At 33.8% G+C, this 27,540-nt stretch overlaps 1 protein-coding gene across 2 annotated transcripts; it reads left to right on the forward strand.

Annotated features, from left to right (window-relative positions):
* Positions 1–2,859: 2,859 nt before the first annotated feature.
* On the forward strand, positions 2,860–11,421 carry LOC18445475 (protein PIN-LIKES 7). 2 transcript variants are annotated; one of them, XR_016041116.1, is made up of 11 exons: positions 2,860–2,982; positions 5,348–5,620; positions 6,792–6,871; positions 8,112–8,236; positions 8,368–8,489; positions 8,910–9,158; positions 9,392–9,505; positions 9,689–9,909; positions 10,019–10,071; positions 10,308–10,493; positions 11,047–11,421. XR_016041116.1 is itself a non-coding variant. In XM_006855612.4 (11 exons), the coding sequence occupies exons 2-11, from the start codon at positions 5,486–5,488 to the stop codon at positions 11,169–11,171; spliced, it is 1,290 nt and encodes a 429-aa protein (XP_006855674.1). In that variant the 5' UTR covers positions 2,860–2,982; positions 5,348–5,485; the 3' UTR covers positions 11,172–11,421. The 2 variants fall into 2 exon arrangements, 1 of the variants encoding a protein (XP_006855674.1); XM_006855612.4 differs by having other exon boundaries at positions 9,689–9,789.
* Positions 11,422–27,540: the final 16,119 nt, after the last annotated feature.

The following is a 27,540-nucleotide window of genomic DNA, read 5'->3' on the forward strand; positions in this document are numbered from 1 at the left end:
CGATTGTATTTGGGTTACTTGTTTGGCTTTTTCTTGTGCTGAGATAGTAAGAAGTAAAGGAAAGCTCAAAAAGAAAGTAATAATTAAATGGTTAGTATTTTTATCATATTGACAATTATTAATAAGGCTTTTTCTTTGATTTTTTTTTGTTTTTTTTTTGCAAGTTTAGTAGAGATGGGGTCCCCTGTGGCCCTATCCGTGATAGAAATGGAAACAAATATGCATATACTCGGTCTCTCTTTTAGCAAAAACACTTTCAAACTTTTTAAATATTAGGTTCGAGATGAATTTTTTAACTAAAATATGCTGCTATTTTAACTAAGGGAAAAGCAACCTTAAAATATAGAATTAAGATGCACTTAAAAAATCCATTGGAAAATGTTGTTTTGATCTTGAAAAACCCTCTAATCAATTATCTCGACATCAAGATATATGAATATAGATATATATATTTATTGAGTCTCAAAAATAGTATATCTTGCAATACATTATCTTGACTATCCATTTTCAATTTTTCATTTATTTATAAATCTACTTGATTTTAACTATTTTTTTATTTTAAATTTTATAATTAGATATAAAAATTGAATTTCAAATAATCCTTAGAATTTTTTACACCAAGATTACATGTTATGATAAAATTTGAAGATGCGCTTTAATTGGATTGTTTAAGGTAAACTTTAGCAAGTATCGTAGAGCCATGGCCCTACAAAAACTGCACCCGTGCTTATAAAGTGTCATTCATCAATACTTGTTTATAAATTAATCTTTTCAATGCACCTTAGAGAATAATAAATAATGACAACTTTATACTAGAAAAAGAATGGCTTTATTCTTTGAAATATTGGAACCCGACATATTACCCTATAAATATCGTTATTCAAAAATTCCTCCAAAATTATCCATCATTCGTATCCATGTTTTCACATTTTTTGAAATTTTAATTTCTGAATAATAGTTACAAACAAATTTTGAACCTTCAGAGGGTCCAAAATTTAATTTTTCCAAAGTGTTTCTTTTGAAATAGTATAGAAAAAGTTGCGAAAGTTTAACTTTTTCAAAGGGCTCTTTTTTAATTAATAAAAAAAATCAAATGTTGAAGATCCAAAAGGTGTTTTTCAACTTCATACTTTAAAGGTATAAAGTTTATTTTTAACTAAGATACCAAAGACCTCAAAGGTCCTAAATAGGAGCAATTTGATCCAAAAAATTTAATTAATAAAAATTTAAGGGGATATGCATGTAAATTTCTTCGTATTTAATTAATATTGTGCCATATTGCTTGATCTTGAGTGAAATTCCTACAACAAGCATTACGATTTTACATAACGCCAAGGAGTGATTATAACCTCCTTGGAACAATGGTAAATAGTCCAACTCCATCATTTTTCCAAATCCCTACATTAAGCCAACCCTCCTTGAAAAATCGAAAAAAGCAAAGATTGTGGAGAAGTAGTACGCCACAATGTCATCACCATTCAATTAAGGGTGCAGTTGGCATACAGATGCATCCGTAGCTGTAGAGTTAAAGTGCACTTTCAAATTTTATCATGGTATATAATTTTGATGTAAAATTTTATTAGGATTATCTCAAAATCTATTTTTATATCTAATTATAAAATTTTAAATTTCAAAAATAGTTACAATCAAGTAAATCTATAAATATATGAACATCTTGAAAATGGACGGTGTATAATATATTGTAAAATGCGCTATTTCTGAGACTTAAAATCTTTTTATTTTTCATGGTCATGCATTTCGATGTCAAGATGATCAATCAAAGGGTTTTTCAACATTAAAAGTACCTTTTTCGATAGATTTTTGAGATGCATCCGTAGTTCTACTTTATAGGATTGCATACTTATATAAACTTTTTCCTACAATGATGAAGAGGAGACGCGAGCAACTGCCATAACACTCTAAGGTTGCATCCTTATATAAACGCTTTCCAAATGAGCGTCTTTTCATTAATGGAAGGTAGCCGCATGAGCTTGGTCCATTAAATAATTGCAACCACCCATTTTCACAATCTAATGGTCAAGATTAAAATGACCACCTTGTATCAATACAAAGGTCAATGGTCTCATTCTATATATTTCGCATGATAAGTAATACAATACATAACATTTTCCATAAAGTTAGCGAAAGAATGAAGATAAGCACGACATTCTCCCAGAAGTTAATCTCCTAATCAAAAGATTGTATAGTCCTGCCGTAGTATATACTCCCTTGGATAAAACCGATGATCTTCATGACTCAAATTGTGGGGATGTAACCTCTTCAACGGATAAACCCAAAAAGGAAAAAAAACAGTTCCCTCATTGTGCTCTCTACAAATTAAAAAATAATAATATTTTAAGAGTGAACACGGACACATTAGTGTTAGAAAAATAAAAATTTAAAATTTTTATTTTAAAAATTAATTATCTAATAATTGTTTAGTGAATACCAGAATTTCAGATCGAGAAAAAAAAAAATCCAAGTGGGAATACCGACCGAGGAACTACATATATACTATGCTCCAGAGGCAGCATAATATATACGTTTGGAAAAGAATTTAAAATGAAATGCTTAGACTGCCATTTCGCCGCGTAATTCGTACTGCCACGATGCGCCCGAGACCGCGGAGGATGCAATGAGTCCATTCATTCCATCAATGGCGGGTTAATTAATAAAAAGTGGACAGAGAAAATGGAGAGAGAGAGAGAGAGAGAGAGAGCAAAATGACAGACAGTTACGTATGTTAGCACGCAAGTCATGGCTGCCAAAGCAGCCGTGTCTATGTCAGCAATGCCTGGTAATCAATAACTCCAGGTCGAACATTCTCCTATTTATAATGTTCCTTGTTGGCCCTTTTTCAGTTGAGGTAGAATCGGGCCGTCTCTGTTTTAATGGCGGCGATGTAATGATGCATTTCCCATATTGCCCCTCACCAAGTTCCATGCTGCTAGTACAGGCTCTGGATTCCAAGCTACGTTGCAGGTTTGTGAATTTTCCATGGATTCAGGCTTCCGCTTCCTTTTTTTTTCGTTCGTTTTTTACGAGAAACTGCGGTTCTGTATATCTGTTATTCTCACTTGCATGTGTCATTTTGTTTTTATTTTCATTTATGGATTTTTTTTGTTCTTTTCTCTGAATTTTGGCTGAAATTTAGGACCTTAATTTCTTTTTAATCAATTTTATTGTAGTTTTACCTTTATTTTATATTCTTGTAATTGTTTCCTTTGTGCTTTATGCATGCCTTGATTGCATATATTTGAGATAAGCCGCATGTTTCATATGTATTTTCTCTTTTGGTTTAATTTTTCTTCAGAAGATCTCCATTTTCCAAAATAGCTGTTCTGTAATTATTGTTCTTGGATGTGGAATGGTAAGTAGCAGTCTCTGTTCTTTGAAGCCATAAAATAGTTTCCTTTCTGTTTTTCTTAGTAGTATGAAATAGCTTCGTTTCTGTTAAATTGTTCTTCAAGGATTTTTCGTTTTTCTCTTGAGGTTTTTTATACTGCTTTGTAATGCGTTTTAGCTTGGTTCTGATTTAAAATAGATGTTCTCAAGTTATTGATAAACTGAAATTGGTCGTAGATGTTTCTCAAGCTAATTTATGCTCACTTAGTGCTATAACTTCTCTAATTTTAAAAAATAATTTCAAATCTTTATTTAGACTCTGCGGTTTGAGTGAATTCTGTTGTGATTGCATGCTTTAGAACTTTTTGTTTGTATTCTTCTCGGCAGCTTTGATCTGGTCCTGAGCTTGTTTTTCCTAATTCTTTGACTTATAATCTTATTCTTTCTTAAAATTTTATGGTGTATTGTTATTTATGGTGGTTTTAGTCGTTTCTTTTCTTTCTCACTGTAGACATTGCTACATCCATGGCATAATTGAGAGGATTTTTTAATTGAAGATTACTTCCCTTTCGTTTTTTAGAGTTACTTTTCCATTTTATATTTTTTGGTTATCTTGGGTAAAGGATGATATCACCCTCTCTTGTGAAAATTGGGAATATTTGTTCTTGGATTCAGAATAGTGATTACAGGCTATTTTTGATGTTTTGAAGTTATTTTATTTGTAAGATCAAAAGAATAATAGCGTCTTGTTAAACTCTAATGCAAAAGGTTTATAAAAGGTTGACACCTTAAAATGTAGAGTTAAGGTGTACCTCTAAAATCCTTCAAAAAAAATTGTTTCAATGTTGAAAAACATTCAATTGATCATCTCAACATCGAGATATAGGAGAGAGAAAGATATTTCTAGTGCTAAAAGTAGTATATCTTGCAACATATTATCTGAACCATCCGTTTTCAAGATTTTCATGCGTCTATAGATCTGTGTGATTTGAACCTTTTTTGGAGCTTAAAAGTTTATAATTAAAGATAAAAGTAGATTCACGCACCATCCTAAGAATTTTGGACACCAAAATTGCATCTCATGACAAAGTTTGAAGATGCACTTTACTTTGATTGTTTAAGGTTGCAACCTAATGCAAACCACACCCTATACTAATTTTTTTTATTTTTATGTTGGTTTTCAATGCTTCCTTACCTAGTTCTGGTTTAATTTTTCTTGGATTTGAAACAGAATAGCTAACGTTTCATTTGACGTTCTATTTTTATTGATAAACTAGTCTGAGCTTTAGATGTTTTGATGTTCTCTTATGGTAGCTCTCTTAGTGCTATCAGACATGATTAGTTCTAATTATATTTTTTAAAAAATAATTTCAGATCAGTGTTTGGACTCTCAGGTTTTCGATTGCCTTCTCAGTAATTAATGCTTTTAGCCCTCTATTTGTATTCCTTTCAGCAGTATATGTTTGATCAGGGGTCTCTTCAACGCTTCAAAGTTTTGAACCATTTTCCTGTTTTTGTTTTTTCTGGTGTCTTTTCATCGTTTTAGTTAGTTTATATATCAATGCAGATTGCTTCTTTTAGGCACATGTCTGAGGCTCCATATTCACCGTCTGCATAAGAATTTTGTTTTTGTTGCTTTCTTTCTTTCTTTCTGTCTTTCTTTTTTATACTTTTTCCAATTCCTCTCTTTTTCTGGGTCAAATGCATCCTCAAAGTAAAATAAAGGAGTAATTGTGACTATTAACTGAAAATTCTCAATATTTATGCATCTTTTAGTTTTTCTTTCTTGTCATTTTGTTGTGTATGAGATTGAGAGTGTAATGCCTCAAAAGATAGTTATGTTTGGATTGAACTGGTTCCATTATTCAAAGCCATATAAATAATGAAACTCAACCCCTAACCAAATTATTCATTTCACTTCATTCTTCTTCCATGTGCATTTCAATTATTTGTGATTTTATTGCAGATACAGCACCGGCTAACCTGGGTGCTGGTTTTTCAGGTTCTTCCTACTCTTATATTAGGGTTTCGGGTCAAGCAGAACAAAGCCGGTTTATTTGGCCCAGACATTTTTCAAAACCAATACCATATTGAATATTGTTGGAGTTCAGATTCAAAATCTTACATTGGAGGGGAAAATATGGGTTTCTCGTCACTCTTTGTTGTGGCAAGTATGCCAATACTCGAAGTCCTTCTTATCAGTTGCTTGGGAGCCTTTTTGGCAACTGGCTACTGCAACGTACTTACACCTGATGCTCGGAGATATATCAACAAGGTGTGTTTTCTTTTACTTAAAAATACTCCATCACATTCAGATTAAGCATCCAGGAAATCCAAATACCAAATGAATGACCGTAAAATACTTAAGAGCAGCAAGTAATAGGTGTGGCCCCATATTCACCCTCCAAGTTGAATCCCAATACTGTGTGGATTTTGCTCTTTCAAAGTATAGGACAATCAATTATTGAAAGAACAAATAAAGACATGAGAATCATGGAGGAAAGCATCTGAGTTTGTCACCAGTTGTCTACTATCCATTCAAGTTAGTGTATTTATACTAACATAAGTTTGTGGAAGATAATAATGAAATTCCATTTAAGGACTACAAGGAAATCTGGTGAACTGTTGATGGGTTTACAAGGATCCACCACAGACAGGCTGCCTATGTGAATTGTTAAGTGCATGCATGGTATTCGTTTAATGGAAGAACTTTTGCTAATTGGCCAATTTTTGTGGGCTCTAGGACTGGTGCTCCTTATTTTTTATATACTCTATGTTTGAACAAACTGGTCTGTTGTTTTTACGTTTCTGTTGGCTGGTGTGACTGGGTCTATGAAGTTCGTGCTATCACATCCTAGGCATTCTTTATGATGGGAAGAAACTTGTATCATATGATCATCAGAACGAAGAAAGAATATCATATAACATTATATCCCATCATAGGTAATTGTTCATTAAGAGGAATATTTCTGCTAAGGAAGATATAAATTGACATATAATGGGGATGAATATCTTTTTCTGTCTTCAGGATTGTAAGGATGAATAGTAAGGATGCCATGAGAGAAGGGATTAGGATGAGTAATGATAAGATCCTTGCAGTCCAACCAGATAATGTTGGCATGGAAGCTACATCTAGCACACTAGCAATTAGAGGATGCTTAACAATTAGTGGTATATTCATTTTTAAGAAATCAACAACAGATTATATTATGACAGAGCAATATGAAAGTAAAGCAAATGAAAATTGATTTTCATTGAGTAGAAGCATCCTCAGCTGAAATGAGACCTGACATATGTTATGCTAGCTACAATGGTAGTTCATACATTCTAAACATGGAAGGCCTTGTACTGACATGAACTTTTCTTGGTTATTTATGGAAGTTGAGCATTTGTGTTTGTTGATACTGATTTCAATAGAAATATAATATCTGCTTTGTCATGAGCAGGTTGTATTTATTGTTTTCACCCCATCGCTCATGTTTGCCAGTCTAGTCAAATCGGTTACATTGGAAGACATAGTTTCCTGGTACGTTGTTATTGTTATGTTCCCTTCTACTTCTTTTTTTTCTTTTTTTTTTAATGTTTTTGTTGTTAACAGTTGCATGCTTTTTGTTAAAAATTCATATATTTTATTCACTAAAATTTTGTAACAGTAATAAGAATGCATCCCCTGTTTGAAGATGCTATTGATCACTTTTTAGTATATAATACAATTGGAAACTCCACTATTCATTATGTTACTCTTAAAATGCAACTCATAATGTTGTTCCTTTATTGATTTCTTATCATTCTGCTACCCTGTTGAGTACATCTCCTTTTGGTTCAAGAATGAATCCACCAAGCAATGTTGTCAGATTCGCTTCGAGTTCTTCTTCTTGTTTGGTGAGAAAAATGAAGCAATTCGATGCTTCGGCCGATTAAGGGGAAGAATTAGGATTTTTTTTAATTTAGCATAAATAAATTAGATAGTTATATGTAGAAACATATAAAAATACTGAAAAAGTTAGAAAAAATAAAAATTTCAAAAAAATAAAAAAATACTTTAACATAGTATTTCTTTGCTTGAGCTGAAGAGGCCAAAGCTTCGGCCGAAAAATAAAAATTTCAAAAAAATAAAAAAATACTTTTATATAGATATTTCTTTGCTTGGGCCGAAGAGGCCGAAGCTTCGGCCAACTTTGCCTAGGGCAAACCCGAATCTGACCGAAGCTGTCCGAAGCAGCTCAAATCTGACTAAAGCAGTAGCACCAGGCTTCGCTTCACTAGGACTTCCACTTGTCAAATTTTTGCATTTTGTCTAGATTTTAGGGTCGTGTATATATGGTATTCTTTGTGTGACTCCAACCATCCGAGTAGCTCTAGCGGCTTGTTAGTCATTTGGCCCTTCTAGAGTAAGAGGTCTTATAGACTGGAAGTTGTGTCCATGAGCAATCTTTCAGGTGATTAGGAGAGATGGCAGAAATCTTCAAAGTTTTAAGTATTTGCAATCTAGTGTGCATGTAGAGGATTAGGCCCTCAATCATCTCATAGGCTCTATTCAGCAAGGCACTTTTATATGTAATGGTTGGGGATGTGACAAGAACGTATCTCTACTGCTTTGTATCTCCTAGTGACACATGCCTCTGTTATCACTGTACAATATGTCCACTTTGCATAATAAAAAGGTACTCTAGTTTGTCCGGCTAATGCAGCGTCATTTAGTAATCCAGATATTAAATTTGATTTCTTTTCTAGCTAATCAAGTTAACTTGACTTTCTGGTGTCAGGTGGTTCATGCCGGTGAACATTGGGTTGTCCGTCTTCTTTGGAGCAGTCCTTGGATGGATTGCTGTAAAGATAACAAAACCCGAGCGCTATCTAGAAGGCCTTATTGTCGCAAGCTGTTCATCAGGTAAGTGCAATTTTGGTTCGAAAATTTTCCTGATCACCAAGTTCTATGCGTACCTTTCTTCTTTAACCAAGTTTCTAAACATATAGCAAAGTTGGGCCTTATTTCCAGTCCCTTCTGCTTCTTTGTAATAGGAAATCTGGGTAATCTAATGATCATAATCATCCCTGCAATTTGTAACGAAGATGGCAGTCCTTTTGGGGAGCAAAGTGTTTGCAGTGTTCGTGGAATATCCTATGCATCCTTTTCCATGGCGGTACAGTATCCAAGTTGGTTTTCTGTAGTTTACAGTTTTATTGAAAGAATGAACTCATAATTGAAGTTAAAAATCTCAACTGTATACTTTCCAATGGTCAATACATGTTACTTACCAAAAAAATTAAAATTTCATTGAAAGACTTCGCGATTCTTCAAACAACTTTTTAAAATTCATATGTACACAAAAACTAAAACATGCTATAAAAACAACGAAACAACAGTCTTTCTATCAAGCCCTAAACTGAACTGTACATATGTTTGTTGTGAACTTGTTATCCCAAATAAAAGAAAGAGAAGCAGGTTAAGTGGCTTCAGTGATTATGTGAAGGGGACTACCAAACATAAGATTTCTTATGTTACCATACTATGAGAAAAACGTTTTGCAATTTTTTGGAGTGAGCTCTTTGTGTTTGTGCAGCTTGGAGGCTTTTACATCTGGACATATGGATACAATCTCATAAGGACATCAAGTTTATTGTACAAAGAAAGTCAATCAGACGAAACCTACTCAAAGATACCTCACATGGATTTAGATGCAGGAAGAGAAATCCACCTTTTGACAGATCCAGAAGCCCAAAGTGAATCAGGCTCTGGACAAAGAGAGGCATCTCCTGGGTTCCACATTGCACCAATTGTGTCAACACCCTCAAAAGCTAATGAGGGGGAGGTACATAACCATTATATGAGGCTTCTAGGTCTTCTATATAAGTATATTCAAACATGTTTTGCATGCGATGATAATTTGTTACTTTGTCTAACAAAGTATTCTTCAATATGTTCTGCTCATTTAGAAAAATGAGCAGCTAGCATCTTAAAACAATTACACCAATTCATCAAAAAAGTCCTAACCATAATATGAATACGATAATGATGATGACCATATTAACTCCATGCCTGCAGATTGTACCACACTCGTCTAGTGGAAAGCTCAGTGGCGAGGGTTTCTGGAAAAAATTAAGGGGGTCATTTCACACGATTGTTAAGGAGTTGACAGCACCTCCAACTATTGGTTCAGTATGTGTCATAGTTATTGTTTTGTTTCCCTAATAACACTTCAAAAATTTTAAATGCCATTCAATTTTTATTATTTGCACTCTGTAAAGAGTAATTATCATGGTTCTGTGATAATTGAATTTTGGCCCCATTAGACATGAGAAACTGATCATGTTACTTTATTTTTTCAATCATGTGTTTCAGTTTATAGGGTTTGCCGTCGGTGCAACACCCCAGTTGAAATCTCTAGTAGTTGGATCAAATCCCCCCCTCAAAGTGATACAGGATGTTGTTACATTGCTGGGGTGCGTATGTTGGCCATATTTCATTCACCATCTGATGCATTCTTTGACTACTGATGACCGCTGATTTTGCCCAATGAGTTTTTCTTTTATCAAGTCTCAAACTGTCACAAGATAACCGAAGTATCCATGATTCCTTTTTTTTTTAATCAAGTTATATTTTTTTACTGGGTTTGACTCTACATATGATGGATCTCATTGCTCTTGTATTTTGGTTTCCTCTTCCATGCAGGAATGGGACCATACCTTGCATCACTCTTATACTCGGAGGAAACCTTACTGAAGGTAGTTAACTTTTAGCTCTGCTATCGCATACATCTATAGGGTTAGACTTTTTGTGTAGGGCGTAAATAAATTGACTTGTTTTACTAGTGGTTTTGATATGTCAAATGCTAGGCCAAGTTGAAACTGAGAGCTTCCATACCAGGGCATTGAAACTTTTGTGATGTTTTTCTTCAGGGGAATTTTGTAATCTTGGATAATGAAAATGTGCTATACTTTTTTTCTGCCATTCATTGCAGGTATGCGCAAATCAAAAATAAAGTACAGTGCTGTTTTCTCTGTTATCTGCGTGCGCTATGTGATTCTTCCCATAATTGGGATTGGCATCGTCAAGTTAGCTGGCGAGCTTGGTTTGTTGTCACCCGACCCGTTGTACCGATATGTGTTGATGATACAATTCACGATTCCACCTGCCATGAATCTCGGTATGGAAACCCCTTGACGAAAATCTTTTTCTTATTTAGTTTATGGCAGAAAAGCTTTGGAGCTCTCTCTCTCTCTCTATCTATCTATCTATCTATCTATCTATATATATCCTGAGAGACAGTGTTTCACTGAGAGGACTGGGAACTCACCACGGTCCTTGGCCCAAGTCAGGCAACTCGACTTGGCCAAGTATGTTAGAACTCAGCTGATTATCAAAATCAACAGTAAAATATTACGAACCGGTATAACTAAGCCTGTTCATGGTTTTGGGTTCCAGATTCATTGCCAAGTCTGAGTAACTCAGGGGAATTCTCAATTAACATGAGAAGTACACGTTACCAGGACCCCCAACTATATCTCTTTCTCACGGTATTCAAAAAATCGGCGAGTCCAACTCAGACTTGCCGAATTTTTAAACATTGTGAGAAATAGAGACTCGGGGTCCTGGTTATGTGTACTACACCGGTTAATAGAGATTCCTTTTCTGAAATTCACGATAATGGTGTAAAGACAGAGAGATGCTGGCTTATGTTGTGTGGACTGCGATTGCAGGCACAATGGCACAGTTTTTCAATGTAGCGGAACAAGAATGCTCCGTAATCTTCCTTTGGACCTATGCTGTCGCGGCCATTTCCCTGACAGTCTGGTCGACAATCTATTTGTGGATCCTCTCATGAAGCTTCTGGTTTCTAATGGTATAATTTTTCAGGGATTTAGTTTTTACACACACTTTTCTAGTAATCACAGATTTCCTGATCTCTCTCAGCCTCTTGGTTGTTGTGAAATGTAAGGATGGCTGCAGTTAACATTAAAGTGGGTGTAAACACCAATCCCCATTTTCATTGTTTAAAATTATTAGAAAGGAAAGGATAATATGCTCATTGGACATTTATTTTTAGTGTCATTGTTGCATTTCTGGGGCCTTAATAATGTGTGGCTAATGTGCATAGGTATGATTTAGGCTCTTTCCATTTTTTTCATTATTTATTATGCGTCGATGCTCTACTTTTTATTTATTTTTTTTGTTTATTTGAGGAATAAAAGTTCACTACTTTTTATTTTTTTATTTTTTTATTTGAGGAATGAAAGTTCATACAGAACAATCTCAGTATACAGTGACTATTTATAAAAATCTCTGTAATATGTTTTTGGTTTATTTGAGGAATGAAAATTCATACAGAACAACGTCAGTATGCGGTGAGTATTTATAGAAATTCAGTATACAGTGAATATTTATAGAAATCTCTGCAATTGCTGCATATTGTTTTCTGATTCTGTTAATAAGCTTTTTGCATAATCGAATTTGCAAGTTATGCAAATAAATATTTGGGGTTATCAAAATTTTATTTTATCTTATTTTTGAATATTTGGGTTTATCAAAATTTTATGGGTGCAGTTTCTATAAGGTTGCAACCTTAAACAATCCAATTAAGGCGCGCCTCCAAATTTTGTCATAACATATTTTGTTGTAAATTTTTTTAAGGATTATCTTAAAAACTATTTTCATATCTAATTAGAAAATTTTAAACTCCAAAAATGGTTAAAATCAAGTAGATCTATAAACATAAGAAAATCTTGAAAAAGAACAGTCTAGATAACATGTTGCAAGATGCATTATTTTTGGGACTCAAAAACGTTTTTTTTTTTAATATTCATACATTTCGATGTTGGGATGATCAATTAGAGGGTTTTTCAACATTAAAACAGCCTTTCCAATAGATTTTTGAGGTGTATCTGTGATTCTACATTTTAAGGTTGCAACCTTATATAAACATTTCCTGTATTTTATTTTATTTTATTTTTGTTTTAATGAATAGGATAGTGCTTGAGTTGTTTAGTGGATAAGACAGTGTATGAGTTGTTTTGGGGATATGGTTGGTCTTAATATTAGACAAAAGATTAATTTGTTTTAAAGAGATAAATGTTAATTAATTTAGTTAGGTTAAAGCGAGTTGTTTTGGGATATGGTTGGTCTTAATATTAGACAAATGATTAAGTTGTTTTAAAGAGATAAATGTTAATTAATTTAGTTAGGATAAAGCTTATTTGAGATAGAGAGACGATCTTAATTAATTTAATTAGGATAAGGCTTGCTTGAGATAGGGAGACGTGAGTTTTTTTTAGAGAGAGATGGACTGTTCTTGGGTTTTGGAATCCATCTTAGTAACCCAAGTGATTAGACAAATTGAAAGTCTAGTTTCTCATGTAAATTTATATAGAAGAAAAATAAAGTCGAAAGAGATTGTCGTGAGAGACTTGTATCAATTTAGGAGAATATTTACTTGGTAGAAATTAGTTGCTGACATTAAATTTATGAGTAAAAATTCAGAAAAAAAAATCTGGCCATTAATTCCATTCATTCACTTGAATACTACAATTTTAAAGAATTTAAGAAATAAAGAATTTGTCATCTCCATGCATAAATCTCAAGTTTATCGATTTGAATAATTTTTTTCAATTCATATCTTTTTTTTAATATTTTCTATCAGTATATCTGCCGTTTAGTTTTCAAATATCTTCTCTAAATGTTTTAAAGTCGCCATTGTTTTTCAAATATATAAAAAATGGTTGTCTCTCTTTTTTTATTTTAATGTTATTAAAAAAAAATGGTTATCCCTTTGTACTAAAAAGATTGTCCTAAAATTTTGAGATTTGCTCGGTCAAAAATACAAACAGATCCTATATGGATTTGTCCTAAATTCTCTCTATTTCTGGCTCTGGGGCACCTCGAGATGGGTAAAAGGGCTTTTCTAAGAAAGGGCTAAAAAACAATCATAGACTATAATGTCACATATTTAAAACATAGTTATCCAAATCGATACCTGGTTAAGCAAAGTTGGTTTTTTATTTTTAGTATATTTTATTTTTTAAAACAATCATTTATGGCTCAATGGCCTCGGCTAGGCCACCAGATTTGGTGCCTCTTTTTTTTCTTAATTATGTTTTCTCATTTTTCATTTGATTATATTTGGCCTTACCCTTAACAGGGCTATGACCAAGCGTGGGACAACGCCTCTTCGTACCAAACTAGGCTAGCCAGACTTAGGTTGGTCCTATGCGGGGCTCAATGGCCTCGGCTAGGCCACTGGAAGGCCACCCGATTTGGTGCCTCTTTTTTTTCTTAATTATAATTTTCTCATTTTTCATTTGATTATATTTGGCCTTACCCTTAACAGGGCTGTAGCCAAGCATGGGACAACGGCTCTTCGTACCGAACTAGGCTAGCCAGACTTAGGTTGGTCGTATGCGGGACTATAGCTAGACTAGGACAAGGGCCAGAGGCTATTTCAAAGTTATAGGGAAGAAATTATTTTGAATTTTTTATTTAAAAAAGATAAAATATGGATTTATATTGGCTCTATTTAAAAAACATAAATTTTTAAAGATTTTTTGAAAAACTTAAGTTTTTTTTATGGGATTTTTAAAAAATCAAATTTTTTTTTTTAAAAAATCATATGTTAAACAGAAAATTGCTAACTATGGACTGACCCGTTCCATCTCATAAGGTCATTGAATAAGGTCTTATGAATAATTTTCCCCTGATTTTGACCCGTTTCCCTTCCCCCCGTCTCCATCGCCATCAATTGTTTGATCCATCTCATAAGGTCATTGAATAAGGTCTTATGAATAATTTTCCCCTGATTTTCTGATACGTTAAATGACGTACAACCGGCAGGGTTCAATACCTCAACTTCTTGTTGAGGCCTCACAACATTTTACCGGTATGCTACATAATGGGTATTCTTAAAAGGATGATGTTTGTACAGGCCTAAGCATTAATTTAGTTCCATCATCGTTTGGAAAGCACTTTCGTCAAAAGAAATCTCCATGATGGAACTAAATTAATTTTCAATACTGATAATAAAATTTGAAACTTAAAAGATAGTACAAATCTTACGGATCTATGAACACTTAATTTTAAGGTAAAATTGACATGTAGATAATTTGTTACAATATACATGAGTTTTAGAGCTTAAAATCCTAATTTGATAATTTATTACAATATACATGATTTTTAGAGCTCAATATACATGATTTTTAGAGCTCAAAATCCTAATTATATTCAATGGTTTTTCAACGATTGAATTGTAATTTTTGATGAATTATGAGATAAATCTTTACTTATTTAATTGTAATTTTTGATAAATTAAGAGATGAAGATTTACTTATTTTAATGGGACTGCCGCCCTATCAAACTATTTTCTTTATCGCCGTCTGTGGGAATCGAACCCAAATTTGTATGCCATTTTTTATCCCCGTCTATGGGGATCGAACGCAGATTTGAACGCCATATCGAACCCAACGACCACGTGGTTAAAAGCCCCGCGCTCCACCACTGAGTCTACCACTGAGCTAAGACGGCCAACACGTATTTTTTGATACGTGGTTATATCATCTCGATAATCGATGCATCTTGTCAATAATTTCCGACTTAATTTATGTTAAGTTAAGAGCATTTATTACCCTCAAGAAATATCTATGCGGCTTTGCCCTTCCCTTAGGAAAAGTATTCCCTTTCCTTGGGAAAAGTTTCCCTCCCTGTCGAGGGCTGGAGAGTGCACATGCACCACACGAGTGGCAGAGATTTCATAATGACATAAAGATCATTGATTTCATATTTTATTTTTTATTTTTATTTAAATTAAACCTTATCTGAATTTTAGGATGCGGGTTTAATTTTATAGAAAGAACTATATAAAAATAATTAAAGAATATTTTAAATAAAAAAATAACTAAAGGGTTTTGTTAGGCAACACCGCTTGGTGGTATAGACCTTTAAAATGTTCAACATTTCTGGATATTAAAATACCCTTGAATTGTAATACAAAATTTTTTTTCAAGTAAGGATATTTTTTGTTATTTAAAAATGTAGAATGGATATTTTTATAATAAAATAATGACATTCTATTAGTAGTTAAAAATAATTAATGCATCTTATGGATGATGTCACACACCGTATGTGTGATGTTATTGTCCACTATTGTTAATAAATGATTTTGTTTCATTTAGAAATTTATAGTTTACTCTTGATTAATTACTTAAAATACCCCTAAACAAAAAGTTACGATACTATAGGATAAGGGCATCTAAATGTCTAACAATGTTGAGGGCAAGTGGTGTAGCCTAACAAATAACAAAACTCATAACTAAAATACCCTTAAATTTATTTTGAACAATATTTTTCTTTTAATTTTTTTTTATTTTTATTTAATTCTACTTATAAAAATGAGTCCAGATTTTTATTTTTATTTTTTTTAATTCTACTTATAAAAATGAGTCCAAAACCTAAATATCATATCAATGATATTTTAAATAAAAATAAAAATTTGTTTTTAACCTTTGAATGAGTATGCTTCAATATGAACCATTTAAGGATGAGTGTGCACCTTTTGTGCATATACTGGGTCATGGTGGTAGCACCCCATACCTAGTTACCACGTGGTAACGTGGTTTTTAAAAAAGCTAAATCATTAGTTTTATGAAAAAACAAGTAGGGGCATGTCTTTCCCACTGAATTACAAAAAAAACAAAGAAGCTTTTATCTATAATATATATATTATTAAATTAAGAGGAGGTATCTGAAAAACCAAAGACCCTACATAGAGAAAGATTGTGGGCTACATGTTTTCAAACAAGGCATAATAGAGCCCTAAAAATAATGTCTCTCAAAATTATAAATAACTCCAAAATTGAACTTTCTAAACATCCTACCCCTAAAACTTTTTGTACACCCTAAATCCCAATTCAAAAAGTCAATTGATTTAAGACCAAAAATGCCCTTACTTTTTCTCTTCTCCTCTATTCTGGGTCACATGACTCTCTCTCAGCCCACACTCTCTCTCCCAAAGTACAAACTCATTCTTTCTCTTTCTCTCTCTCATTCTCTAGTAATGTGCTTCACTCTCCCAAAGTAAAAACCCATTCTTTCTCTCTCTCTTTCATTCTCTGATACTGTGGTTCAGCACCTGACCAAATTTTTTGCTGTCCAGCACAAAAAAGTGTCAAACTACGAAAAATATTTCGATCGGACACCGCGTGTGCAAGATCATATTGAGTTCCAATAGCATGACTTGTAATGTGGCACCCCGTGTGCCGGACCAAAATTTTTTTACTTGTCAGACTGCTGTACCAACCTTAACTCAAATTCTAACTAGTTCAACACACTGGGTACCAAACCAAAAAATCTTAGTCTATAGCTAAAGAGAAAGTATTACAAACTGTATTTCTGTATATTTAAGCCTTAGGCCCTCATGGTACTCTCTTTATTGATTGATCAAGAATATATAAAAACCCTCCAGTAACCATTAAAGATACATACCAATAGTTATGGATAACTACTAACTAATCTTATCATACTAACTAATCTTATCATAATCAAGAGACACCTAAGAGATATATACCCATACATATCCATATCTCAATATGTATTCATAATGGTATATATCAATATAGATATACATACTCTAATACTCTCCCTCAGACTCAAGATGCTTTTACACAAAGCAGCTGGAGTTTGAACAATATAATAAGTTGCATAAATGAACGAGTTTGATCATTAAGTCTTCACTTGCATGGCGTAACCAACCGAAGCAGTGGTCTCTTGCTTGAAGAACAAGAGCTAGAGTTTGAATAATACAATAAGTTGCATAAATGAACGAGTTTGATCGTTAAGTCTTCATGTGCATGGCGTGACCAATAGAAGCAATAGTCTCTTGCTTAAAGAACAAGCACAGAATGACACTTAGAAAAACCAACAGAACTTGATGAGGATCTAAAAAAGTCACTCGCAGCCCAGAACAAAGACAAAGGTTGTTTTGCGGATAGTCGAAGAACGACTCGGCGGATAGTTGAAAAACGCCTCTATGGAGAGTTCAGATCGGCCGTTTTGAGAGATCATTTTTAGAGGTGGATGAAGACTGTGGGCAGCAGACACCTCTGCATCCACCTAAGAAGTTGCTTTGCTACTACCTGCTCCAATACATGCTTCAAAGAACTCTTTGTAGCCGACTAAAGACCACACGCTTTTAAAGGGAAAGCTTTTAAAGCAAAGTCAACTGCCTTTGGAAGAAGTTTTCCGATGTACATAACCTTATCATGCATGCCTACCATATGCAGAAGGTGGATATTCTGCATATAGGTTGGAACTACGTAAAAGTACCAGAGAATTCAAAAGCGTACCAAACTTACAGCTGCGAACAGCTGCGAATTACAAGGACCATATCATCTGCCCTCGATTGATATATGCAAAAGGAGATTTGCAAAAGCTTTTTCTTTGCAAGTATACAAAGACCTAGGGGTGCTTGCAAGGAGAACAATTTGTCGAGCAAACTTTGACCAAAATTGGAGAAGGTTTTGGTGTTTTTATCAGACTTGAGAGAGAAACTGTGCAAATAGTGCGAATAGGATAGAATAAACCGTGGATGATCTTCTATTCTGATATGAGGTTAGAAACTGTATTTATGTATATTTGGGCCTTAACCCCATAGAACTCTCTCTTTATTGATTGATCAAGAATATAGAAGACCCATATAAATATACATCCAGGAACAATTAAAGATAAATATCAATGGTTATGGATAACTATTAATTAATATTATCATAATCAAGAGACACCTAATAGATATATACCTATATATATATCTATATCTCAATATGTATTTATAATGATGTATATCAATATAGATATACATACTCTAATAGAAAGAGGGAGGGAAGGTTGAAAGAGAGAAAGATAAAGAATAAGCGAGAGCATGGGTTTTTACTTTGGGGGAGAGAGTGTGTGGGCAGAGAGAGAAAGTCACATGAACCCAAAATAGAGGAGAAGTGAAAAAAGAATGACATTTTTGTCTTAGATCCATTAACTTTTTGAATTGAGGGTAAGTGTAAAGAAAAACAGTATTGGGTTCAGGGTTGGATACACAAACTTTTTTGGGGTAGGATGCATAGAAAGTTTAATTTGGGGTACCTATAATTTTCTTGGGATGCAAAACTAAATTCTAATGTAAAGACTCTCCTAAACATAGGGAGAGAGAGGGTTACGTATGAGAGACGGAATTTATTTTTGTAGAATCTCCTACAAGTTTGAGGAGAATACTAAGGAGATCAACACTGAAAAAGAAATATAACAGATATATATGATAAAATGTAAAAAGATGTTATTGAAGAGAGATCCCAAAATTTAGAATGAAAAAGAAATATAACAGATATATATGATAAAATGTAAAAAGATGTTATTGAAGAGAGATCCCAAAATTTAGAAAGACGATATGTAAGAGAGATCTTACAAGAGAGAGTCACGTGGATTCTAAAATATTGAGGAAGAGAACGATGCCATATAAGAAAAAGAGAGAGAAACTCCTAAACTATAGGAGGAGGAAGAGAGTTAACAATGAGAAAGATAAAATTGAAATACGTACTTTTAGTATGCTATAGGGAGAAAGAGAGAGGGGAAAGGTTTTGTGGATAACTTTCCCCTTAGTTTCTATTCAGTTATTTATTACCCTAAAAAGTATCTCTCTATATTTTTCTTAAATTGTTGTTGTTTCTTGTATTTATTTTTGTCGAGGGAGATAAATAAACAGAGAGGCCTGTCGTGTGTTCTACACACTGGGAAGGAAAGGAGAAAGAAAGACCAAGCCCTCCAGCTATCGAAAAAAAAAAGACCAATCTCTCTCTCTCTTCTTCTGTCGCCATAAATCATCTCTGTTGTGTTCTTCCAAACCAGCTGATGGAGAGCATCCTCTTGCTGTTGCCTCTGGGATTCCTACTGAATTGCAGGGCATTAAATCGATAGTGGAATCGGTTCATCTCCTCTTATTACTTTGCACTAACCTACTCTCTCTATTCTTCTCGTCCATCGCAACCTTGTGTTCTTTTCCTTCAGTACCATTGAACATATCTGAGGTTTCTCTACAATCGTGGCAATCGCTTTGAGTGGTGCCGTTCGAAGATTAGAGCACCTAAGGTTATAGCCTGCAGCAATGGTATTCTATGTTGCTTTGATTTGGTATACGACGGTTTCGGTAAGAGAGACGCTTTCTTTGTTCTTCTCAACCCAGCAACCGGAAAACGTACCCCCATCCCACCATTATTAGATTATGGACTTTTTCATGTCCATAATTTTGGTTTCTATTTTGATCAAAAAAGCTGCAATTTCAAGATCTTTGCTAACCTCGTAAAGCGCTCTAAGTACCCGAGCTTAACAAAAATCGAATATAGGATATTTGATTCGTCTCTTGGAGCTTGGAGGAACCCAAAGAACCCACCTCCATCATCTATTGATTGGGCTGCGGTATCAGTAGATCGTATGTTGTACCTCTATTCTAAGTACTCTATCTTGGCTTTCGACATGGAGACAGAGAAGTGGGAAATAATCGAGCGCCCTATACCAGCATCTGCAGTAAGATATTCAGCAGCCGCAATTATAACCTTAGAGTGGGATGGTGTTCTTTCTGTTGCACACATTCACTGGGGTACTGCTGATTCTTGGGTTCTAACCCAAGATATGAGGTGGGTGAAGGCTCATAACCTTCAACAAAGGATTCGAAAAGCACGCAACAACATAGACTACTCCCCACATCTTTTGGTAGCTGATTTGTTGATCTTATCCTATAGTGATGAGACATTTATATGTGATAAGTATGGTGAATTGAGTAGGCTATTTAAAACTTGCCGCCATCAACTTTTTTTATAAACCTACTCTTTATTTTTGGGATTTTGGAGACAACATCGAGTCAAGTGAGTCACTTTGGAGATAACACCTAATCAATCACTAAGACAAGACAAGAGGGAGAGAATTGTATTCGAAAAGAGGGAGAGAATTGTCTTCTTGAGAGTTTGCTGATACAGGGCAAGTTAACGGCAGAAAAAAGAGGAAGAAAAGCGGAAGAGATTTTATGAAAGATGGAATGGAGCTAGGAAAGATTTGGGAGGTATAGTTACAGGATCTCTTGTATAGAAAAGATTTGGGGAATATACTAACACGTTCTCTTGTATAGAAAATATTTGGGGAATATAGTTACATGTTCTCTTCTATAAAGTTACTTTGAGATTATTTCGTTAAGGTAACTCTTTGAATAGTTTCGATTTTAAATTCCTTAGGTTAAGTGGTATCTTGATTTTATGCTAGATGTTCACATAATTTAAAGGGAAAGTATATAATGAGACCATTTAAGCTCAAAGTTCAAAAAAAAAATTCTCAAACTTTGTAACATACCCAAGCTATCCGATTTCACATTGGATGGTTGTAAATAATTTTGACCTCCATGTATAAAAGGTAAACGGTCTTATTATATACAGTCCCTAATTTAAATTGTCTAAGCTGTAGTATTGTCTCTTAATTTTATGCTAGAGATTGTGTCTTTTCTCTCTCTCCTTTTTGGTATGCAACTAGGGCTGCCAATTTTCGTGGCCCGGCCTCGGGCTTGGGGCCAGAACTGGATGGGCTTCGGGCCAGGGCCGACTCTCTCTTGTTTTTTGCTTGCAACTAGGGCTGGCAATGGTCCGAGATGGGCCTCGGGCTTCCAGCTGACCCGAGCGGGCGTTGGGTTGGGCCGGACTTTTAAAGCGACCTGAAATGTCTTGAAAAAGCCCAAGAACTGGCACCGGGCTTGATTGACCCAGTAAGCCCTAAAAATATTTTGGCCCGGCACTGTTGTTACATGTGTGAAAACAAATCACACATGTCGAAGTTTTATTTAACTTTTCTCTCTTTTATTTTGGGCCATTGGATTGCATCTAATGCAATAGTTATGGTGTTGTAGAAACTTTACTCTTTTAAAGAGATTAAATCCCTTTTGTTTAGAGTTTTCTCTCTAGAGCTTTGTATGCTCACTTTTAGAGAGAGAAAGTAAGCAAAATGCTTGAACTCCATTATGGGTATACTTGGTATGCTCACTTTTAGAGAGAGAAAGTGAGCAAAAGGCTTGAACTCCATTGTGGGTTTGTTATGTGTATTGTTTAGTGTTAAAGAAAACCCATTTTTTAGTCTTATTGGTGCCTTGTTTTTTGGCTCTGTTTAGAGTGAGAAAAGGCTGTTGGAAATTGATATTTTGATATCTATTTCACTTTGTAATCTTCCCAAATCAGTAAGTAGAGTCTCACACCATTCTCCTGGATGTAGGTCACGATTTGTGATCGAACCACGTTAAATCTTTGTGCTATGTGAATTGAATGTTGCTGGATTTTTCATTCCATATTCATGCTTTAATATTGTGTAGTTTTCATTGCTTGTTTATATTGATATGAATACACAATAGCTGTGAATGTTATAAACCCTTGCTGATTTTTCTCCAATCGATACCAACAAAAAAAGGCACGGACCACATAAAAGGCTGGCACGCCCATTTAGAAGCCTTTTATTTCTTTTAATTATTATAAATCTTCACTCTTCAAAATTTTATCCCTTTTTTTTCTTTTAATTATTATAAATCTTCACTCTTCAAAATTTTATTGTTTGTAGTAAGCCAAAAAAAAAAAGATGCTAAACTATTTTTTAGAAAATTTAAAACCCATGTCTCTCTTAATAAACCCAATCTCTCTTGTTCAGTATATAAAACCCATGCTCTCTCTCTCCAGAAACACATTCTCTCTTTATCTCTCTAAAACTCTTTTGTCTCTCTAGAATTCAATCTTTCTTTCTCCCTCTAAAAACCCAATATCTCTTTCTCTCTTTAAAAATTCATTCTCTCTTAAAACCCAATCTCTCTTTCTCTCTCTAAAAAATCATTCTCTCTCATAATCCAATCTCTTTTTCTCTCTCTAAAAATCTATTCTCTCTCTAGAAACTCAATCTCTTTTCCTCTAAACACTCATTCTCTCTTCCTCTAAATATACGTTCTCTATCTAGAAACTCAATCACTCTATCTGAAAACCTATTCTTCCTCTAGAAACATGATCTCTCTCTCTTTGAAAATCTATTCTCCCTCTAGAAACACAATATCTCTTGTTCTCTAAAAACCTATTCTCTCTCCCAGTCTCTTTATCTCTCTAAAACCCAATTCTCTCTAGAAACTCAATCTATTTCTCTCTCTAAAAACTCATTTTCACTCTTGAAACTCAATCTCTTTTTCTCTCTTTAAAAAAAATTCTCTCTAGAAACCCAATCTCTCTTGCTCTCTCTAAAAACCTATTCTCTCTAGAAATCCAATCTCTCTTTCTCTTTCTAGAAACCCAATCTCTCTAACCATTCTCTCTCTAGAAACCCAATCTCTCTAACCATTCTCTCTCTAGAAACCCAATCTCTCTTTCTCTCACTAAAAACCTATTCTCTCTCTTTAAAAATCAAGTATCACTTTCTCTCTCTAAAACACATTTTCTCTCTAAAACCAATCTCTTTCTCTCTCTAAAAATCCAATCTCTCTTTCTCTCTCTAAAAAACCTATTCTCTAGAAGGGTGCAGTTTGCATACGGATGCCTCCATTGGTGTAGAGGTAAGGTGCACCGTCAAATTTTATCATGGTATATAATTTTGATGTAAAATGTTCTTAGGATTACCTCAAAATCTATTTTTATATCTAATTATAAAATTTTAAATTTCAAAGAAAGGTTAAAATCAAGTAGATCGATAAACATATGAAAATCTTGAAAATTGATGGTGTAGGGTAATATGTTGTAAAGTGTACTATTTCTAAGACTTAAAATCTTTTTATTTTTCATAGTCATACATCTCAATGTCGAGATGATCAATCAAAGGGCTTTTCAACATTAAAACTACCTTTTACGATAGAATTTTGAAAGGCATATGTAGTTCTACATTATAAGAATATAAACTTCTTTCTATCTAGAAACCCAATCTCTCTTTCTCTCTCTAGAAACTCAATATCTCTTTTTCTCTCTAAAACTCATTCTTTCTCTCTCTAAAAACCCAATTTCTGTTTTTTCTAAAAATTATTCTCTTTTTAAAATTCAGCCCTGGAACAGAATGTTGGGTTTGGTGATAGCTAAATCACCATACCCATATTTTCTTCTAAAGATTATTAGGGTATTATGAAAAATAAAAAATTAACTTTCTTGAGAAGCAACAAAGTGATATCTTTATAAGAGAGTGAATGTAACAATCCTAAAATTTCAAAAAAAAGAAAAAAAAAAGGAGAAAATATGCTTATAAATAGGTGATGTTCTGTTTGAGTATGATGGTCCTTGGGGACCATCACTGTTTTCAAAAACTTTTGCTTTGGATTAACTTTTGCTTTGCCTTTACTTTTTTCCTTGGCCTGCTTTTGCCTCCTGCTGCTTGCAGCTGGCAGCGTCCTTTAGCGGACGTGGTTTTCGTATGATAAAAGTCTGCTTTTAACGCGACACCTCAGGTATGAGGTAGAGCATAATAAAACAATATAATAATACGTTATAAGAATTTAAATAGGGGATGTGAGCACTCCCACCCTAAAACAAAATTTTGACATCTCTCTCTCTGGTCGAAACACAGTGAACTTCTCTCTCAAACCGAATTTTTTATCGGAAGCTCCCTCTCAAATAATTGTGGGTAAGTGACATCGTCTTCCTGAAAAATAGTCTGTTTTTAATAAATAGTGATATTTCTGTCCAGGATCTTTATTTTATAAGTTTTGTGTGTAAGTGACCCCATTGTCTCGAAAAATAATCCATTCTTTTTAAAAATGAAATGAAATAATTATTTCTGCCTATTATCATGAATTTTAGGCGCGATAAATTTTATGCGCACGTGACCTCATTATCTTGAAAAATAATCTTTTTAATAAAAATTGTGATATTTTATCTATGTTAGAAATTTTGAATGCTGTAAATTAGAAAAATAAATTTATTTATTTTTCTTGTCTATTATTAGAAATAAATGTGATATTTCTGCTTTTAGTAAAATTGTGATATTTCTTTCTACTGTTTTGAATATTTAGACATTGTAAAATTCATGTGCAAATGACTACCGTATTATTTAAAAATTGACATTTTTGCAATTGATTATAGTATTGTTGTAAAATGTTTATTTGTGAATTGATATTCCATAAATTGTGATAATTCCGTATTCTTGAATTTTTATAAGAGTTTTTCTATGCATATTAAATTGGCAATTATGCTAGAATGCCTTTACAAACTGCTACCTTTCTAAATTTGAGCCCAAAATATTTGATTGGTTATTTTTGAAATGTTATAGAAAGTGATTGTTATTAATGGTTTAAGTGAAATTCATATTAATGGTTTCAGTGATATGTTGAGTACATGATATTGCTGCTTTCGAATGTTTAAAAAGATTTAGAAATAATTTAAGTATGCAAGTGGACTCATCCGGTTCGCCGATGAGGTATAAGTGGACCTATTTGGGACGCTGATAGGGTTTAAGTGGACTCATCCGGTACGCCGGTGAGGTATAAGTGGACCTGCAGGGATTAAGTGGACCTATCTGGGACGCCGATAAGGATTAAGTGGACCCATCAGGACGCTGATGGGGTATATAGGTGACCTACTTGGGACGCCAGTAGGGTATTTTGTGAAATCCTTTGAATTATGTACTGTCGTTAAAAGTGTTATAAGCATTTCAATTACTCGGATTATACTTAATTATGCAATTATTGAAAGTGAAATTGTTGATGCATTTCTATTAATAGATCTCATTTGGGAAAATATTGATATCTTTCAATCATGATTATTTTTAGGATTATGATGATCACTTACTGAGTAGCCAAACTCATCAAACTATGGTAAACACTTTTTCAGGATAACTACGGATTCATTTTGAGTGCTAGTCAAGATCAACCTTGGAAGATATTGTTGTTGTGCTAGCTTTCTTAGATATTGTTGTTGTGCTAGCTTTCTTTACTTACTATGTAAGACCTCGCCACTGTAAATTTGTCCTATCAATAGATGTATATATGTTTTGTCCGTCACATCTCAGGAATAATAGTATTGTAAATTCTTGGGGTGTGACAATTATGGTATCAGAGCAATAGGTTTAAGATCCTTAGGAAATTTAAAAATAATATACTTAAAAATCACATTTATTGTGTGTACAGACCGGGATAAAGTCAAGATCCAGAATAGCTGAAGCCAATATGGAAGGAATTCACAAAGCCTTGGAAAATATGGTTGCTTTAATGCAACATCAGATGGAAAACAATAATCCACCCAAGCAGTCAGTTACAGGAAATGGTGGGAGCAATATCGAACAATTTAAGAAATTAAACCCACCTTCTTTTAAGGGTGCTGTAAACCCACTGGAAGCCGAGGGATGGATTATGCAATTGGAAAAAATATTCGAGGTTATGGAATGTCCTGATGATAGAAAGGTGGCCTTGGCAGTTTTTATGTTAGAAGGTGAGGCACAACACTGGTGGCGAATGGCAAAAGGAGTATTGGTCAAAGAAAATAAAACCTTGACTTGAGAAGTATTTCTAGAGGCATTTAATGAAAAGTATTTCCCAGATTTTATTCGAGACCAAAAAGAAATGGAATTTCTAGAATTAATCCAAGGAAATAAGACAGTAGCACAGTACGAGGCCAAGTTTACTGAATTGGCCAGGTTTGCACTGCATATGATTAATAATGAGGCAAGAAAGGTGAAGAAATTTGAAAGGGGTGGTCTCAGGCCAGCTATTAGAAGCAGAATATCAGTCTTGAAATTAAGAACTTATGCTGAAATAGTGGATAGTGCCCAAATTGTCGAAAAAGATTTTGAAGATTACCAAAAGACAAAAAATCAGAACAGTCACGTTAGACGTACATCATCTAATCGACAACAGTTTGAAAGGCCAAACAAGAAGCCAAGGCCCTCGCCATTTCAAAACCCAATAGAACCATGTAGAAAATGTGGGAAAAATCATGGATCAAGCCCTTGTTATTGGAATACCGGAGCCTATTTTAAATGTGGAAAATTGGGACACCAGATTAAACAATGTCCTAGCTTACAGACACAACAGCTTCCAAAGCAGGGAGAAATCGCTCCGAAGCCTCAGATGAAGGGAAGAGTATTTGCGATTACCGAGCAAGATGCTCAGGCCTCAAAATCAGTGATCCAAGGTACTCTTACTATCTTCCAAAAAGTAGCTCATGTTTTGATTGATCCTGGATCTACTCATTCATTTGTGTCACAACACTTTGCATGTCACTTAAAGGTAGAACCAGAACAATTAGAATACATTCTAGAGGTAGCCACACACCAATATAATGTACAAATCATGTGTAATAAAGATAGAAGAAAAAGAACTGTTGGTTGATTTAATACTCCTGGAAATTCAAGATTTTGATGTAATCTTAGGCATGGATTGGCTCTCTGCATACCATGTAAGTATTGATTGTTATAAGAAAATTGTTACCTTTAGTATTCCGAATCAACCAGAATTTTACTTCAATGGTGTCAAAGAAGACTCCCCATCATATTTAATCTCTTTTAAAAATAAACTTTCAATTCTACCCCTAAATTCTCTACAACAAAAAAAAATACATAAATACTCTCAGTAAAGAAAACGAGAAATCCAAAATAACCTAAAATCTAAAATCTAGAAAATAGTAAAATAAAAATAAATGAAACTCAATACATCACTCTCCAAAGGTTGGGAGAAGTTCAACCTCAAACTTAATGAATTTGTCATATCCTCTAGAGGCCATTTCAATAATTGATGATAGAATCCCACCATTTGCATAGGTACCTTATCTTCTTCAATGAAACAATTTATCAAACATTTGATTCAAGCTTGTAATAGAATTTTAGGAATACTCAATTTAATATTGATTTCTCTTTCAATCTCATGGGTGATATTTCACATATCACAACTAGTACATCTTCCTCATAATTGATTGTCGAATTTTGTAGCAATCTTAAGTTGTTGTCAACATCTGTCTCACAAAACTATATCTTCATATTTTTGTTCCTCCTATTGCAATTTATTATTTGATCCACATGCTCTATAAATAGATCAATAGATGTTTATGATAATATTATGGTATAGGATCTCAAGGCTCTAATACCACTTGATATAGAAAGAAGCTCTAATGCTAATTGATGTGGAGAAAAGGGAGAAAAAAATATAAACAAATAAAAAAAGCAAAAGATAAAAAAAAAAATAGAATATTGTACCC

The sequence above is a fragment of the Amborella trichopoda genome, chromosome 9 (genome assembly GCF_054954075.1).
Source record: "Amborella trichopoda isolate Santa Cruz 75 chromosome 9, AtrichopodaSantaCruz75HAP2 v2.0, whole genome shotgun sequence".
NCBI lineage: Eukaryota > Viridiplantae > Streptophyta > Magnoliopsida > Amborellales > Amborellaceae > Amborella > Amborella trichopoda.

Coding starts and splice junctions, on each gene's coding strand:
- LOC18445475 (XM_006855612.4), top strand. CDS start 5,486: ATGGGTTTCTCGTCACTCTTTGTTGTGGCAAGTATGCCAATACTCGAA. Junction 5,621..6,791: donor CTCGGAGATATATCAACAAG/GTGTGTTTTCTT, acceptor TGTCATGAGCAG/GTTGTATTTATTGTTTTCAC. Junction 9,506..9,688: donor CACCTCCAACTATTGGTTCA/GTATGTGTCATA, acceptor CATGTGTTTCAG/TTTATAGGGTTTGCCGTCGG.